Source organism: Pteropus vampyrus, unplaced genomic scaffold (genome assembly GCF_000151845.1).
Source record: "Pteropus vampyrus isolate Shadow unplaced genomic scaffold, Pvam_2.0 Scaffold133, whole genome shotgun sequence".
NCBI classification, from domain to species: Eukaryota; Metazoa; Chordata; class Mammalia; order Chiroptera; family Pteropodidae; genus Pteropus; species Pteropus vampyrus.
Genome location: NW_011888914.1, coordinates 3,296,173 through 3,314,394, shown reverse-complemented (window position 1 = coordinate 3,314,394; position 18,222 = coordinate 3,296,173). Strand labels below are relative to the sequence as shown.

Below are 18,222 nucleotides of genomic sequence, written 5' to 3'. Positions count from 1 at the left end.
CATAACAATCAATAACTGAAGTAATCATTCCCCTAAAAAAGCTGTAACTGGGCTCTGTGAGAAGCCTGGGTATACCCAGACTGCACAGTGTTTACCTCAACCCATGAGATGGGGCACATAGTGATGGCTGTGGGGAGATGGAGCTATGTGCGATGAAGCACTCCCCAGCAGAATTAAACGCAGAACTACAAATGACAGTAGTGAGAGACCTGCTGGTTTACAAGCTTTATGTCAACTCAGATGAGAAACACTATGAAGAAAAAGCAAACAATTTTCACAAACTGGAATTGAGCTGACTCAACATGATTTATAAATGACCTGGCCATGACACTGGCATGAAGAGAAATTGGTTACTAATTTTCAATGAGTTCCAACTGGACTCTTCAGGTTTCAAATGACACACCTTCTCCTTCTTCATGGTCTGTGTCCTCACCACCATTCTTGTCTTCACTGTCTAGGTTCAAATCATCAGGAAGGTCCAGGGCCTCAGGTTCTGGCAGCGTTTCCTGATTGCCATGGTAAGGGTCCACCTCATTCTCATCATATTCCCTCTTTGAACAATAGAGAGAACAGAATAAATAATAACTAAAATTTTTTAAAAAGTAGCATTCACATATAATTAGCTCAAAGTAGTTATGCTGAAAGAATACAGCTTCTCTGCTCTAAAATTAACATTAGAATTTTACTAACATTTTTAGAATTTTTATGTTGGTATTTCAAACTTCACTTCTTGTGTGGCTTCTCCACTGATAAGAGGTTCTATGTTACTTGATCTCAAAGAAGAAACTGAAGTTTATGAGAAGAAACAGAAAAGGATTCAGGTTTTAGCTTCCAAACTACAGCATGAGCCTAAGTAACCAATAATTAAGATGTTTTATGTCCTGATCGGAGGCTCTGTTATATACTCTTTTATAAGACAAAGGGAAAACAATCGATGAACAGGAAAACACTGCTTTTGAGATGCCCTGAGAGCCATGTAGTGCGGTGGCCCTGGCCTTGAATTGGGAGAGCGAATCAGTTCTGAATCCTCATTACCTCATCTATTTGTTCATTAATTTTGTCTTGGCCTTGTCCATCATCATCAGCTTCTGCTTCTTCCTTTTCTTCTCTTTTATCTTGCTGGTTTTTATCTCTGTTTGATTTCCCAGAATTCAGGTTGTCATCTTTAGCAACAAGTCCACAATCTTCCTATATGTCACAGGCAGAAAAACATGAAATCATCACTCTCAATCTAAGAAACTGCTTTCGCACAGGTTGACTCTACCTAATATAGTTCTTAGACACGTATAATTCTGCCTGCTGGGCCTACTATCCCATGGAAATATCCAGCTGACAGGTCATCACCCATGATCTGGAGAGAATAGTCTGGGTCTGATCAGATAGCACAGTAATAGGAGGTGTTTGAAGTGGAGTGGTCACGCTGTGCTGTTGCAGTGTCACAACCAGCCTGGGAGTGCTAAGGAGGGAACTGGAGAAGTTCAGTGGCCAACAGGAGAATCAGAGAGTCTGCGCTGAGTCTTCTTAATGTCTCTCCTCCATAACACATGGGATGGCTTAGGTCAAACTACTCTCTTAGCTCTGAATCAATCAGTAAAGTATAGAGGAGAAAAAAAAAAAGAAGACAGACATGGAAGAAAAAGAAGAAAAACAAAGACAAAAGAGCAGTAAATGACAGCAGCTGGTAGGAAGACTGTCTCCTCTCAACCTGCGGACTATGGGATAGGGGAATTTTTTAATTACCTCATCCATTCCTGGTCCTGTTTCTTCAGTTTTAGTGTCTTCTTCTTCCTCCTCCTCTTCCTCCTCATCGTCATCACCCCAAAGCCTCTCATCTAGTTTGTCAGCTTCCTCACCATTCAGATCACCCATCTGTTTATCCAAGTCTCCACTCTCACTATCTGATTTTTCATCATCCTCTTCTGAAAGGGAAAGCATAGAGCCCAGTTAGGCAGATCCACAAACTGACCTCATCCTGTGTGTGTAGGAGAGACATGGACCAACTATGTGGCAAGAGCCCAACCTGGAACTTGCTGCCTACTTGTACAGAACACTCTACTGGCAGATGCCTTTAGATCTGCTGAAGTAGTCCTACTGTGTTTTGCAAACTGTTTCAACGAACAAGAAAGTCTGCAGTGTGTTATGTTAACGGACTGTTATAATGGTGTCAGGATGTCTAGTTATGGTGCTGAGGGAATATTCATCATGAAACGGAGCAACAACGCTGATTTTTTATTTCTTATCTGTAAAATGATAGAGTTGGACAACATGATTTCCAAAGTTCCGCCCCCATTTCCAACATACTATACCTCTATAATTTTATCCAGTATCTAAAATCATGTGTATAGCTCAATTAAGCAGCATTTCCTTGCCACTGTCTTTGCTCAGGGTCTCCTATGCCAAAGGTTATGTCCTTATGCTGCTTAGGCAGGTGGACACACTTCTACTCTGGGATCAGCTTTCATTTCTGCAAGATCTTCTCTTAGAATAAGACATTGTATCTCAAATTAAGCTTGGAGAGAAATTTAGGGCAAAAGCTGAATTATAGTATAAAAATATGACAGATGATGTGTTGTAAAAAATCATATTCTCAATTTTTAATGACAAGGTAATGTTCATAATATGTTAAAGGAAAAAAGCAGACTATAGAACTGTTTATGGTCTGTGAGTATACATATGCAATACATGAAAGAAATAAACCAAAATTTATTATGTGATTTGGGTGATAGGCCTAACGGGTATCTATTTCATTCCAGCATTTTTGTTTCAAATTTTCTACAACAACTATCTACTATTTTTGTAACTAGGAAAAAAAGCAGTTATTTTTTAAAAACTACCCTGAACAATTAACTTTTGAACTGAGAGCCAAGCTCGGTTAGGGATCATCTCCTTGTTCTTTTGGACTTCCCTGAAGGGCACTACACACTCACTGCATATAGCAATGTGAGGCAGCCAGAACAATGTCAGTGTCAGTCAACGTCTCAGTTTACTGACTATAGACTTCTACCTCAGTGGAGATGGTAATTGCACATGCATAACGCTGATGTTTTCATTTGCAATTATGCAGAGTAACTAACTTGTTCTAAAATATTATAATAGGACAATAGACCGCTTATTGAGAACATGTAATTTCCTGAATAAAATACTTATTTTTCAAAAATAAAAATGCAGTGACAGAAAATCTCAAACCTTGTTCTTCAAGTTCCCCATCATGCATTTTCCCATCAAAGTCTTCTGACATCTCAATGGCATTATCCTCGCCCTTAATGTCTGATTTTGAGTCTGGATCCTCTTTATCTTTTTCTTGACCTTTATGAAATGTATCTTCTGCCTAAACCAAAAAACAAATGTAACTTAATTAATGTTTTTTTCAGCTCTAAAAAGAATATAAATGCCAAGATTAATGGTATAGTTATCTCTGGGAAGAGAAAAAAGAAAAACAACAGAGATAACCACACGCAATGATTTTAGGTTTGCTTTAACATTTCTATAGTTCATTTCCAGTTTTAAGGCATTTGTGATTAGAGAATGTAGAATTTTGCTGAGGTTTTCTTCACGTGAATTGTGAAAAAATCCGTATTTAAAAAGAATACATAGTCTGTAGGATAAAAAAAAAATTCATCAATCTTACTATACTGTCCTTATCGTTGTTTGTCACTTTGATCTCTCATAGATAGTAACCCACTATGAATGTAATTTTGTTCCCTTTTCCTTAAACTATATATTTTTACATACTCTATGTGATATTTGGGGCAAAAGACGCATGATTGTTATCTTTCATTATAGCTAAATTTTAAGTCCTTTTTTAATATACGTAAAATAATAAAATGTTATTAACAGAATTCTAAGCACAACAGAAAGAGTAAGTTTCCCATGGCACTGCCATCTTGCAAAATTCCCAAAGAAATTACCACCATTCTGGTGCATCTTTTTATCCATGAATACACCATGAAAAGTGATATAAGTGGTATGTATCAACACCTGCCTCCCATCATTTTAAACAAAAACAGAAACATGGTTTACAAACTGTTTTGCAATTTGTTTTTCTTTAACTTAAAAAAAAGTCTCTTGGATATTTTCCATGTTGACACATATAAATCTATCTCATTCTGTTTATTTATAGTATTGCTCTGCATATTTGACTCATTAGCGTTTCTATAAATATACATAATTTAATACTTCCAAATCATTCTGATAGCTTTTTATCTCTCTTAATGTTTTTGCATTGGGTTGTACTTTTTCTATTCGATTTCTTTTAACTTTGATTTTCTTTCCATTAGAGAAGTACTGTGTGCTGACTAAGGTAAATTTGAAAACTACAGAAAAGCCAAAGTAACACATATATATCCAGGACAGAGCCCCACCACAGAAACACTAGCATTACTTTTTGGTTTTTTATTTCTTTCCAGTTTTCCCTTCAGAGAGAAAGGAGGTTCAGTTTGCGCCTTTATTTTTAATAGCAATATCATATAGAAATTTATGGTCTGCTTTAAACTAACAATATAATTATATTACCTCTTATTTCTTCAAGTCACAGGGGATTAATATAAATGACTAACAGTAGTATGTATAAAAAAAAAAAAATCACTCCAAAATGATAGGTATTTTAAAACAGGAGTCCCCAGGTGATGGACTGGTACTGGTCCATGGCCTGTTAGGCACTGGGCCACACAGCAGGAGGTGAGCAGTGGGCAAGCGGGTGAGTGAGCAAAGCTTCATCTGATTTGCAGCTGCTCCCCAGTGCTGGCATCACCACCTCACCAGCACCTTAAATCATTAGGCATTAGATTCTCATAGGAGCACCAGTCCCTGGTGCCAAAAAGGTTGGGGACTGCTGTTTTAAAAAAAAACACAATAATCTTAGACCAAAGCATCTGAATATTTCAAAGGCATTCTTGACTCTAATCAGAAAAGAATATATAGTCTACGGCCATGCCACCCTGAACAAGCCCGATCCCATCTGATCTCAGAAGCTAAGCAGGGTCGGGTTTAGTTAGTACTTGAATGGGAAACCACCTAGGAAGACCAGGTGCTGTAGGTGTAAAAAATAAAAACATAACGGATTGTAAGATGACAAGGTCCTTGCAATCTGTGAGGTCAACCAAGAGTTGCCTCGCCTAAAAATCAATTAATTAATTAAATTTAATTTAAAAAGAATATATAAAGAAGCACAAATTAGTAGTTGATAGTCACGGGGATGGAGAGCCGGCATAGGGAATGCAGTTAGCATTAATGTAATGGTTAGGTGGAGAGCCAGAAGAGAGAAAGAGCAATTAGGGGGATTGTTTTATAAACTATATAAATGTCTAACCAATGTACTGTATATTGAAAGTAATAAAATTAAAAAATATATAAATTAAAATTTTCAACATGTCTTAAAGACACACAATAAAACCTAGTAATAACAAACACTGGCATTATTATTTAATGCAATTATCACTGAAATTAGTCAAACTTTTTATCCTTAAATCAATCACTACCAAAAATACACTCTAGAAAATTATCAGCAAAAATCTCCCCATTCAAAATTAAAAATTTTAAAGTCAATTCCTGCTCAAATTATAGCCATAAACAATGACTGAGTTGCAAAGTTCCTTTCAGAGGTCTGTAAGTTTTTTATTTACATACAACTCCCCAAGCTCCAGTATTCTTAGGGCTCCACAGATCACAGTCTGAAAATCATTGACATTTAATTTAAATACTAAAAAGAAAGGAGAAAGGGAGGCGAACTGTATGCATATTTCAGGCATGTGAAACATACCTGTTCTTCGTTTTCTATCTGGTCACTCACATCCTTCATGCCTTCACCTTCTCCAATCCCACCTCCCTCATAGTCGTGGAACTCAGTTGCTCCCTCTCCTACTGAATCTTCCATAAATTCTTTGGGCAGACAAAATCCCTTGAAAATAAATGAGTGAAGAGTCAAGCACAAAAGCAATAAAAAGGGGAATTTCCAGTCCTGCTACAGAAAAAAAAAATTAAACAAATGCTTAATTCTTTTCCTAGCTTAGTACTTTAAATCTGATAGAAGTATAGTAGTAGACCTCTGACATTCTTTTCTTCCTTAGTAATAATAGTTATTATGCAGTTCCAAAGCTTGGCATCAGATTTAACATATGAGGCTTTGACTTTGTAGAGGCCTCTGGTGTGTGGTAATTTGTCATTCTGCCAAGATAAAGATTTGAGTGAAGTATACTAGGGATAGTATTTAGGAACAAGTCATTTAAGGGAGTAGAACTTCTAAGTATCTAAATCCCAAAGGGGTTTTGTCCTTTTTTATTTCTTATTTACTTCTCAAACTAGTAAGCCTGAAAGAAGAGAGAGGAGAGCGAAAAGACATGTAACCTTGGCAATATGGCAACTTGAAGCAGATACTACAAGTGGGAGAATCATTTTTACTCTAAAAATTGAAGAAAATTTTGTGTGATGCTCTTCAGATAAAATGTTAATTTCAATATGTATAAAAAATATGCCTTCTCCACAACTCTTGAATTAAACCTGTCACTCTTGGGTAACATGACACATATGACCTCAGCTGTCTGCTGCCAAGACACCTGACACCCTGGCACCTAGCACAGCATGGGATGTGGAGTGGAGAACAAGGTCAGACATACTAATGTTTGGTAAGTGGTAACAAAACTGTATTTCATGTTGGAAAATAGCTGAAAGGCAAAATCAACTACTAGTGTGTGGGGAAAAAATGAATTTAAAAAGTAGAAGAAAATGATGACTCTCAATTATAAATTTTAATTTATCAGAGAAAATACAAGCTATCAAGATATCTGTCAATCTGAGGATGAAATGTACTAAAAATAAGTTAAAAATAAGTTGACAAGGAATTAAGATCCCAAACCAGCAAACACTGATTGTGACTTATTTACAAAGAAATAGCTTTCTGTGGCTTAAGTGCTGTAATTACGACCTAGATCTATTATCTTGACACCATGTCTAACCTACTTTCAAGTTCCCTCAACACTATTCAGAAAGGATATGACTACAACTTGGACACTTAAAAAAGTACGCACTTTAAGAACATATAGTCTTAGGAAGTTGATTGAAAAATATATTTTGGTTAACTTATCTAACTGAACCACAGAGCTACATTGTTAAAAAAAAAAAAAATGTTTAGATGTAGGCAGAATAACACCACATGGGAAGGAGATCAAGTGTCCTACAGAGCATATCACTACAGTAGCTACGGCTGGGCAGCCACTGTGCTCTCAATACTTTGTTTACATCAGAACCACTTTCAACCTCTACTTCATCCAAAAGCACGCACAAGTCAGACAGGCAAAAATCATTCTAGAACCTGTCAGACCACAGCAATGGTACAAGTGGACAAAAACAGCTGACTCAAATCTCAGGATACCCTTACCATACACTATCCTGCCAAATGTCTTTTGCATATAGTGTTTCCACCAAGAAGTGATAGGATGGAAGACTGGCTCAGTGCCCATGAGGCAGAGGGAGCAAATCTGAGATGCATTCATTTATTTATTATTCAACAAATATACACGTTTATTCTCTAGATACAAGGCATGGACTTGCCTCCCACTTTTAAACTCTTTCCAGTATTCCAGATACTCAGAACTATGAACTCTTGACTGTTCATAAGAAGCCTAGACCTCACCTTTAGTTTGCAAATTCCTATCTTCCTCAAATGAATCTCATCTGTATTGTACTTAGATTTGAAGAAAATTTTGGAATGCTAAGGAAGGAAACAACACAAAACAAAAAACGATCCAACTGAAGGATGTTCTCACAAAAATGCTGAGTGTAGGCAGATCTCTTTTTAGAAATGAGGAAACTGAGGCTTGGAGAGGTTATATGACTAACTCAAGAGTCCGAGAACTGTGTACCCCTATGATTGGACTTACCACACCATGCTGGGTCTGTCAGATTTGACTGTCAACTACTGCTGAGTTTCCTACAAAATAAGTTGCTACTTAGGACTTATTATGGACACGACTTCTTCCTGTGCTGGCTATGTGAAAGGAATGGTGTTTGCAGAGTATGGCCATTAAGCCACAATCTTTATAACTTCAGTGCTTTGCACAGCACTAGGTACATGGGCTGAATGAATGAATAACTTCACTATTAAAGAAAAATGCTCCACCTAACACTAAGAGTCCCATTACCATTTCATCATAATTATATATAAATGATTTAAAGAAAACTTGGTTGCCTTAAAGATTCATCTATCTCTGAAGTATAAGTCAATTGTGATATTAAATTTGGGGACAGGGAGAGAAGGGTGTGAAGAGAAAGCAGCAGCCTTTGGATAGCCTCTGGGGTCTAGGAAGCTCATCGGTTGGATACCTGCAGGTTCTAAGACTTTAGTGGAAATAAGCCTCATAAAAAGATGACAGACGAAAACCCTAAAAAATCAACAGGGAAAGCAAATCACCTCCTGCTATTTGTGAAGGTCCAAAATAAAAGCTCGTTGAACCAAATACTAATGAATACAGAATGAATCCATGGTGCTCCATGTGAACAATCCTTACCTTCTGGGCAATCTCCGTGAAGACCTGGGTAAGCACAGAGAGCAGCTTCGCAGTGCAACGGTGAGTTGCCAAAGACATGGTCAGGAAAAAGAGGACGAGGTCCGAGTACCTGGAGAGCATGGGCACGAGGCGCACCAACAAACAGCAGGACTGACTGAAGAGCTGGGGGCAAAGCAGATCAGAAGGCCTGCTCACATTGTTTAATGGGTACCAGGTTTCCTCTGGGGTGATAAAAATGGTGATGAAAACGTTCTGGAACTAGACAGCAATGACGGTTGTACAATACTGTGAATGTACTAAATGTCACTTAAAACTACTGGTAAGTTTTATGTATATTTTAACACACAAGCACATACACACACACACACTCTCTCTCTCTCTCTCTCTCTCTCTCTCTCTCAGATTTCTTTCTTATTCACATAAACCCTCAAAAAATAACTTTAAATTCTCAGTAATTTAAGTCTTATTTAGTTAATAAGATTCTCTCTTTTTTTTTTTTTTAAATAAAATGTTTATAAACAAATTCTTTGGGGAGTCAAAGTTGGCACTGGAGGCAATGCTACAGAATAACATACAATGTCCTACAAAATAAGCTGCTTCTTAGGACTTATTATGGACACAACTTCTTCCTATGCTGGCTGTGTGAAAGGAATGGTGTTTGCAGAGTACGGCCATTAAGCCTTAGTTACTGGCAGCAACATCCCCATTGACATTAAATACCCAGGAGTATGTGGTTAGGATATGAAAGAATCTCAAAACAATGGATTTTCTGGATCACTAGCATTTTTTGTGCCTATGCATCTTACAATTGCAATCCTTAGCTAGCAAGCCCTAAGCTTTTCAAAATTTGTCAATGACATGTACATATATAAAGAGATCAAATTCTTAACTAATTTTGCTATACAGCCCTGCTTTGGGACCACCCACATGGAGCGAGGTGCAACCCACTCTGCCTCTGTTCAGCCCATCAACCCCTATGGCAAGAAGTTTGTAAGAACCACTGGTTACCGTGTGCTTTGCAGCTGTACCATCCTCACCATACGATTTCAGCCTCTCCAACAGCTCCGAGACAGCAGAAATTATTTTCTGCACATGCAAAGTGCTCACGTCAGCCCAGAAGTCTTCCTCTAAGAGTTTTATTAGATGTCCTGATTGCAGTCTCTCAAGGCCTGCTGCCTCTTCCATTCACAAAAAGAAAATGATGAATAACAGAAAATAAACTCTTTTCATCTCTATTCATCCAGTTATCATTTCTAACATCTGTCCTTAAATATTTAGGCACAAAAATAAATCATCAATAAAAAAATTAAATCAAGTATGAAACTAATTTTTGCCTGATTTCAGACATACCATCCTCTTCTTGTGGGCTTGTCTGGTCAGTGTTCTCCTCTGTCTTTTTATTGTTTCTTTCTGCTAAGTTCTGAATGGCATAAAGGATGGCCCGGATGGCAGTTTCCATTTGCTCTGCAAAATCTTCCCCGAATCCTTCATCCAATATTTGGTTTCCTAGTAAGTAACATGGTACAAAACAAACAAATAAACACACCCACCACTTGCTTCAGTGCCTTTGGAAATCATTAAGCAACCTTCATTTGTTATCTTAACAAATAGTCACCTGTAGGCACCACACCTACTGTGGGTGAGCCATGTGCCAAAATGTGCTGGATAAAAAGATGAATAAGACATAGTCCTTGCTTAGCTAAACCTACAAGTTTATCATCTTGTATTAAAACAATTTTGCTATAAGAATACTAAAAATATGCAAATAATAGTTAACTCATTTCCTTTTTAGAAAAACAGTGCAACTCGCTGCCAGCGTTAATTTTCCATAAACACGCTCTTTGAGGCTGAAGCAAAGCTAACCAATTTTCAATGTGAAAATAAAACATAAAAACTGTTCTTGGAGTTATTTCTAAATAGAAGTCATCAAATGAATCTTCAGCTAACAAACTGTTCGAGAATGATAACATCATGCGTAGGAATGCTACATTTTCTAGGATTTGACATTTTCAACTATATATTTTAAATGGAAATACCACTACTAAAAACAGAATGCTATAAATAAAATGATGTTGTTTGTTTCCAAAGGCTATTGATATACTAGAGCAATGAGAAAATAATAATAAAAGCAAGACAAATTGTGGCAAACTTTGTGGTAAGGTTAGGACTGTTATCTGTGGGTTATCTTAGGGTAAATGCTATGGCTGCAAGCGCTGCCAGTGAGTATTCTCAGGACAAATGGGAATGGGTTAAGATGTTGTGTATAAACACCATCTTAGTTCAGATATCACCCTCAGCTTTCCAGTCTAAGGAGGAACTGTCTAGAACAGCCATGGGAACCTGTGGTGTTTCCCCACACAGGTTATACAAAGCAAGTGACATGATGACAATCTAAAGGCAAGGGACTCAAAGAAATGAGGCAATAAAGTTAAGAGCTGTGGGTTCCTGTCTTAGAACCCTGGATAAGTATGTCTAGAACAAAACATGATGTGTCTAGGATAATCTAGACTTCATCTACAAGTCATCAGTCCTATGCTGGGCTTGTACTCCCTTAATGAGCATGAGTTCTTACCTCCTTGTCTGTCTGAAATGAGTAGATGTGTTTTCCATGTAGTAAAGTCATCTGTGGCTTTATTGATTTCTCCTCTGACATATTCCAGGCTCTCAACTAATGCCATTTGTTGATCTGTTTGCTCAACCTCCATCCCTGGAAGAATGAACAAGGACTCTAGGCCTTGTAAATGAGCTGACACCTGGGATAGGCAACTCAGCCCAGAAGAGCAAACTTCAAAATCTTTCCTGCAACAATAGAAATGCCACAATGTTGAAAGGAAGGGGCTAGCACTCACACTCACTCTCACTCACACACACACACACACACACACACACACACACACACATCCACCCGCCCCCCTCCCTCCAACCACCAAAATGTAAAGAGGGCAAAACTCGCTATATCTGAAGATTTATAGCTAGATATATGCCACAAAGCACTATGCAGGTCCACTGGAAAACAAAAAGAGAGGACTGAAGCATAAGCCCTTTCATAATTTTACCCAGCTGCTAAACTCTGAACAAGTACTCAAGCACACAGAGGAAGAGTGAAGGCACAGGCACACTCACCAAGAATGAAAGAGGGTCTCACAAGACTGCTGCCTAATCCTGTCGACATCAGATTTCACTGTCTTAATGGTTTTCAGCATTTCTGTTAATCTTGAAGTTGACTGTTGCCAAAGCTGATCCTGTTTTCGCATCCGGCAACCAGAAGGCAGCTGATTTCCAGGTACTGGGGATGGGTAGTTCAGGTCTGATGGGATAAGGTCTGGCACTGCTCTGGAAAGCTGTCCCTTAGTGAGCTCTGGTCCTTTTGGGTAGGGGACAGAAGGCTGACCTTGTGCCTGGGTTTCACCTTGGCCTGCAGCTGACCCTGCACTGGGGCAGCACTGGAGGAGCCAGGAGAGCTGCTCAAGCAGAATCTGGCTCTGCATGGCCAGGTGCTGCAGCCTCTCCGTCCACTGCTGCACACCATCTTGAGGTGGGAAGGCCACAGGGTAGAGCAGTGGCTCTGTCAGCCTGCTGTGAATCTCCTGCACACAGCTGAGGAGGTTCCTGTGTAGAGAAGGCCACGGGGAAAACACATGGCACCTTAAACTGTGTCACTATGTTGTTTTTAATAGTAAATTCATTCATTTCTGAACCAAGTATGGGTATTTTCACATAATCGACAAGAGAGAAGTCCCTAAATAAGTAAGAAGTTTATCAAAATGTCTCCCAAAGTACTTAAACACACCCTTCAGTCTTTCAGGAGAAGTATCAAAACTCACTGCTTATCACCTGCCCCGCTTCCTTTACAGATGTCTCATATTCAACATAGTCACACCAATGCACTGACTTTAACCATTATTTTTTTAAAAATCTAGTAAATGTGGTATACTTTGCTAGATAAACCTTTATGAATGGAGCAGAAAACAAAGTTAAAATGATTAGTCTGGAAATACTACCTCTTAACACTCAACAGATGATAATAGGCTTCCTAACTATCTTCCTTCATCTTTTAAATACCTATTCTCGTTGAGGAGTGTTCATGTATGGCTCAGCAAATTACAACTTGGTGGTCTAAAAAATGTAACAAACTGAAGCAGACTCAAATCTGATCTGTGCCCAGAGACTAGGACACCTCAAAACCATGAACGCAACCCTGTCAGCCCACATGGACTGTCAACCACATATGCCATCACTCCAGATCCAGGTATGGTTCCACAATGGCAATATGTACTATCTGACTCAGCCCTGAACTCATCCCTAGGCCCCATTCTTCTAAGAGGTATTGCCAGAACCAGGGAGCACAGACATATCACCAAAAGCCAACAGGAACCCCAGGTGCCTCTTTGGGCCTCAAATTTAATATCACAATTGACAGCAGCACATGCAGCAACTCTGAGCTAACCCACATAATCCTTCTTAACTCATGCCACAAACCCAACTAGTTAGCTGGTACCTGAGGAGGATCCACTGCTCAGTCAGTGTGGTCAGGGAGCGCCGCTGTCGGATAAGTGTCTTCATCAAATGTGCTGAGAATCCTTTGCACCGCTCAATGTTGCCCATGCCCATCTCCTGGTGGTGGGAAGAAGGAAAGCATGCTGAAGGTATTGCTGGCAAACACCACCACCCACACTGGTGCCACTAGAAAGCTATTTCATACAATACTCTCCGGGGAAGGGTCCCTGCCTTAGGTAAGATTCAGATGTGCTACACTCTAGAGGCGCCACATTGATCTTTTTTGAGCAGTGTTTCTCAAAAGATGTTTCTACAGATCATTGATATTCCATGAACACGAACTAGGTTTAACACCAAAATTTGGTATCAGCAGTTTTTCTCAATTCACAAGGGGAAAAAGATCTGAAGATGGTAATCTCAGTATGAGAATACATAATTTTTCTTATGTACTTGGCCCTGCTGGCAAATATGAGTAACGATTTATTATAAGATGCTCTCTGATTAAGCATAAAATGACACTGATTTGTCTTGTAGGTTTAATGATGTTCTACAAAAAGCTCAGTCACTTCCAGTAATGGGCTGTTATTACTTGACAAGGTCTGAAAACGTTGCCCTGGGATAAACAGAAACAGAACTTTCTCTGGATCCCTGTAATTCTGAGGTTCTATGGTTCTACCTTGGCAGGAGCTGCTAAGGCTGCACTGAGTCTGGCATGCCGTGCAAGACAGCGGTAAAAATACTTCTGGCACCCATCCCATGAAGATGAGATTTCTGTAAGCAGCCTGAAAAAGAAATCAAACATGATTTACTTAATTAAAACCATGATCTCCTATCCCAAATCTTAAAGACGCAGAGCTAGGTACAACCAAAAAGCTAAGAGTCTGAATAAATTCATTTCTGTGAGGACTCATTCACTCAGGCACTCATCGGTCCTTTATGCAAAGAATGTATTATATACTTAGCAATGGAAGTACAGTAGGGAAATAAATCATGATGACAATGTGGTTTCCTTAATGAGAACTTTATAACTACCTTGGCAGCAGAGGCTAAGGGTCATGAATTCTGATGCCTATAGGGACCAAGCAGAAAACATAAATGATTAAGGACAGCCAAGCACAAAATCACACATGGCAATGATAGATGACCTCAATGTCAGAGAACAGAGATTGTTACGGGTCACAGCAAACTGGAGAGCATGTCAAAGGGAGAGACCTTTAGTCACCTTTTGACTATATGAGAAAGGAAGCCCACCTGGCCAAATTTTCTTGAGAAACTGAAAATCTAAATGTTTATGTAAAATTTCTACTTTTTACAATGTTGTGAATTCAAAACTTAAAGTACTGAGAAGGCTATTGAACAAAACACAAATGCATGCCTTACCCTGTTCATGCAAATTACCATTTGTAACAGCCTCTGCTGTAGGTAACACAGAGGTAGCTGTCTTAAAGTCTACAAACTCTCGAATTCGAGATTAGAACTTACAGAAGGTTTAAACGGCTAAAAATGTAACTATCTTCTCGCAGATTTTCACTTACACATTCAAATCAAGTGAGGAGACCTCAGGATAATCAAAGAACCAAAAAAAAAAAAAAAAAAAGGAGGGGGAGAGGTGAATACAAGGAAAAAAGAGAAAGGAAAAAGAAAGAAGAAAATCAATACTAAATGCTCACTACATGCCAGATCCTGAGGCAGGAACTTTCTAAATATTATCTTTACAGCAATGCTAGGAGAGAGGTACTGCTATCCTCATTTTGGCAAATGAGGACATGGAGGTTTAAATGACTGGTTCCATTTATAATTAAAAAAACAAACCTAGAATCAGCCTCCTGAGTGCTGCTGACTATAGACAATGCGCTCCGGAGATCTAATGGGCGAAGATGAAGCATCTCTTGAGGGTTCTTTGAACGGGCCCAGGCAAGACCTTTGCGATATGACAAACCTAGGAAATAAATTGCATGTGTTTAAGTAAAGAAACTTAGGAGAACAAATATGCCCTGCCACCCCACTCTGCAACACAGATACTTAAAGCCAAGTCCTTGGAACAGCATCACCCAGAGCTTGTTAGAAAGCAGATGCTCAGGCTCTTCTCCACACCCACTGAAACAGAATCTACTTCTGCATTTTAACAAGATTCTTCAAGTGATTCATACATGTATCAAAGTTTGAGAAGCACTATACTCTAAGCTATCCTGGAAGGGTAGGTGCTGCACAACATATGGTGATAAAAATAAAAAACATGATTTCTGAGAAACTTTACTATAAAACTGAAAATATCTGGGAATCGTAATGCTTCATCATAGGATTTTGCTTGTGTGACTGGAACTCTTAGAATGGCATTTCAAAACCTTGCTTGCCACTCTGAACAAGCCCAATCCTATCTGATTTCGGAAGCTAAGCAGGGTCAGACCTGGTTAGTACTTAGATGGGAGACCGCCTAGGAAGACCGGGTGCTGCAGGCATAAAACAAACAAAACACTTTTTTCCACTGTCTCAATTGTCTCTAGAAATTTCTTCCAAATCACCCATGTTGTTTTTCTCCCTAAAAGACAGTGATCATACCTCATCAGGTTTCCAGTGAGAACCTTACCAGTTTTTGCAAGGTGTTTAAAGAGGTCTGCTAATGCTCGCTGTTTCTGCATGAGAATATGCTTGGCTTCTGACCGTTGCTTCTCTTTCTCTGCAGAGGGCTCCACCTTTAAACTCTGTAGCTCACTCACAGAGGTAATTACTTCTCCTGAGGGGAAAACAAGAAGAAGATACATAAATACCAAGGGCTTATTGTGTTAAAATTACCTAAGAACAAGAACATTTTGGGAAATGAGGACCAGGTGTCATCCATTTTTATATTCTGAATAACTAGCATTGTCCCTAGCATTCAGTAAATTCTTGATTTCAGTGATTAAGATGCATAGAAATAGAAAAATAAAAACACATGAGATTTCATATTCCTTAAAAACAAACAAGTAAACATGGTTATTCTTTTTTTATTTAGAAGTTTTATAATCATGCAAAAAAGTACTTATTGAGCACCGACTATATGCATTGATTTATACTAGAAATTTAAATGATCTGAGGTAAATTTCCTATAAATATGATACATATTGAACTCCTACCCTGTACCTGGTACTAAGTACATATTCTTTCAATCTATCTGCACAACACCAGAGCACTTACTTGTAGCTGCTCAGAGAGGTTTGTCACTTTCTAAAGTCCATTCAGCTGAAAAGCAGACTTGAAGACAGGACTTGAACCCTGGCCTTATCAACTCCAAAGCACAAGTTCTTTCTCTAGCACCATGCTGCCTTCTAGAATGCCCAAAGGTACCTATAACACAAAGGTGCTGCCAGCCTGCCACAGGCAACGCTATATGCTGTGTATCCCAAAATCCATGTTGAAGTCAACCCCCAGGACCTCAGAATGTGACAATCTTTAAAGAAGTAGTTAAGGTAAAATGAAGCTATAATGGGACTGGTGTCCTTAAAAGAAAAGATTAGTACACAGATGCACAGAGAGGGAAGACTGTGTGAAGACGGAGAGAAGACAGCCATCCATAAGCCAAGGACAGAGGATTCAGAAAAAGCCTAACTTGCTGACACTTTGATCTTGGACTTTTAGCTTCCAAAAGTGCGAGACAATTTCTGTTGTTTAAGTCACCCAATATGTGATACTTTGTTAAGGCAGCCCTACCAAACTAATACAAGCAGGCTTGTCTTCCAGATCACAGCAAGTGCACCATATGCATTACTCTGACACAGAGGAGTTAGAGGAGAGAATGCTTTACATCATAGAGAGTGGGTGCCCTTTCCAGAAGATGCACATGGGACCTATATTCCATTCATCCTTACCATCAGGATCAGGCAGAAAGGTCATCTTGAGCAATGGTTATTAGGCTAACAAGTTTTAAAAACAGAGAGCTCCCTGAGATCAGACTGTGACCTAATTAAAAGATCAGCTTTACTCTGACACCGCACACACTGGGGGTAAGGAGGAGGGTGGGTAGAGGTGGGGGAAATGGTGAAAGGCTGCCAAGGGCTCAAACTATCAAGCTCTGGATTCCCTTCCCAGCTGTTGCTGTTATACTACAGAGCAAATCTTGGCTCACCACCTCGCTGAGCAAGGATGGCTGGGGAGATGAAACTGCTACACCTCTTTGAAATGAAGAAAGCAAGAGGACTGTAGATGAATCTTCCTTTTTTTTTTTTAAACTCAAGAGAGACAACATTTTGGAAGGTGAGGACAGCTTGGACCCTGGGAAATCCATCTCCATCCTCCTTTACTCTTTATCCTAACCAATAAGAGCTGATATAGAAAAGCTTGTTGTAGAAAATGGCATAACATAGCACTACATGAGAGGAAGACGAGATAAAAATTATCTGTTATATAATCTCAGTTGGCTCCTATGTCTGGGCTTTACTGGGTTTTAGTCTACTTGCTTATTCTATTAACTGCTCAACAATATTCAAGATGTCAAAAAAGGACATAGGTGACAAATATCCAGCCCTCCCAGGCCACTGGGGAAAAAGAGTGAGAAACCCCACCCTTGTCCCTGGATGCTGACACCCACCGGTGAATTGATCGAGGCCTTCTACTAAGTGAGGGAGGCGGCTTTCCTTCATGAGAGTCAGGCACATCTTCCTCATTCGTTTCAGGAGCTTTGGCAGGCGACACAGAAGCTCCCCTTCGGAGGGGAAAGGAGCACCCTGACCCTGCTCCGGAACTGTGGTCTACAAGACAGAGCATAGGTCAGTCTTCCTGCCAAGAGCAACAGTAACAAAACTCGCCTGCACAGGTGCTAGATTTAAATGCTGCACCCCTCCACACATATCTAGTTCATCAAATAATACATTCTTTTCTCACCATCTCTGAAGTCTCACAAGAACAAATGTAGCATCACCAAAATTAAAACAGACATGTACCGTGGAAATTTAGAAAACTGTATTGCTGCTCCACATGAGATCACAGTAGTTAAGGACCCCCACACTCGACCTCTAGCAATGCTTTCTGTGCTATCCACAAAGAGACTCCAGTTTTAGTTTCGGAATGTAGCAGAATAAATAATGTAACTGCCACCTTTGAGGTGCCTGCTGCACTGTTTCTCTGACACACAGCAAAGATAAACTGATCCACCAAATCCTACTTCTACTACCATCTCTCCCCACCCTCTGCTTCCTGTTCATATATCAAAAACCCAGCTAGTAGATGAAGGGGAAAGCTTTCGTCCATT

The 18,222-nt window shown here is 39.3% G+C and overlaps 1 protein-coding gene and 1 pseudogene across 1 annotated transcript in view; one reads left to right on the top strand and one right to left on the bottom strand.

The window, feature by feature from the left end:
- MDN1 (midasin AAA ATPase 1) overlaps positions 1 to 18,222 on the bottom strand; it is a 140,584-nt gene that overhangs the window by 14,936 nt on the left and 107,426 nt on the right. The window contains exons 74-88 of the mRNA XM_011367395.2: positions 17,563 to 17,722; positions 15,586 to 15,732; positions 14,811 to 14,937; positions 13,675 to 13,780; positions 13,000 to 13,115; positions 11,625 to 12,110; positions 11,074 to 11,300; positions 9,852 to 10,007; positions 9,510 to 9,679; positions 8,502 to 8,663; positions 5,759 to 5,896; positions 3,187 to 3,328; positions 1,741 to 1,919; positions 1,036 to 1,188; positions 400 to 551 (exon numbers count right to left, since the gene is read on the bottom strand). Coding sequence (XP_011365697.1) covers positions 400 to 551; positions 1,036 to 1,188; positions 1,741 to 1,919; positions 3,187 to 3,328; positions 5,759 to 5,896; positions 8,502 to 8,663; positions 9,510 to 9,679; positions 9,852 to 10,007; positions 11,074 to 11,300; positions 11,625 to 12,110; positions 13,000 to 13,115; positions 13,675 to 13,780; positions 14,811 to 14,937; positions 15,586 to 15,732; positions 17,563 to 17,722 — 2,621 coding nt within the window. The remainder of the gene's footprint in view (positions 1 to 399; positions 552 to 1,035; positions 1,189 to 1,740; positions 1,920 to 3,186; positions 3,329 to 5,758; positions 5,897 to 8,501; positions 8,664 to 9,509; positions 9,680 to 9,851; positions 10,008 to 11,073; positions 11,301 to 11,624; positions 12,111 to 12,999; positions 13,116 to 13,674; positions 13,781 to 14,810; positions 14,938 to 15,585; positions 15,733 to 17,562; positions 17,723 to 18,222) is intronic.
- LOC111744345 lies at positions 4,920 to 5,038 on the top strand (annotated as a pseudogene).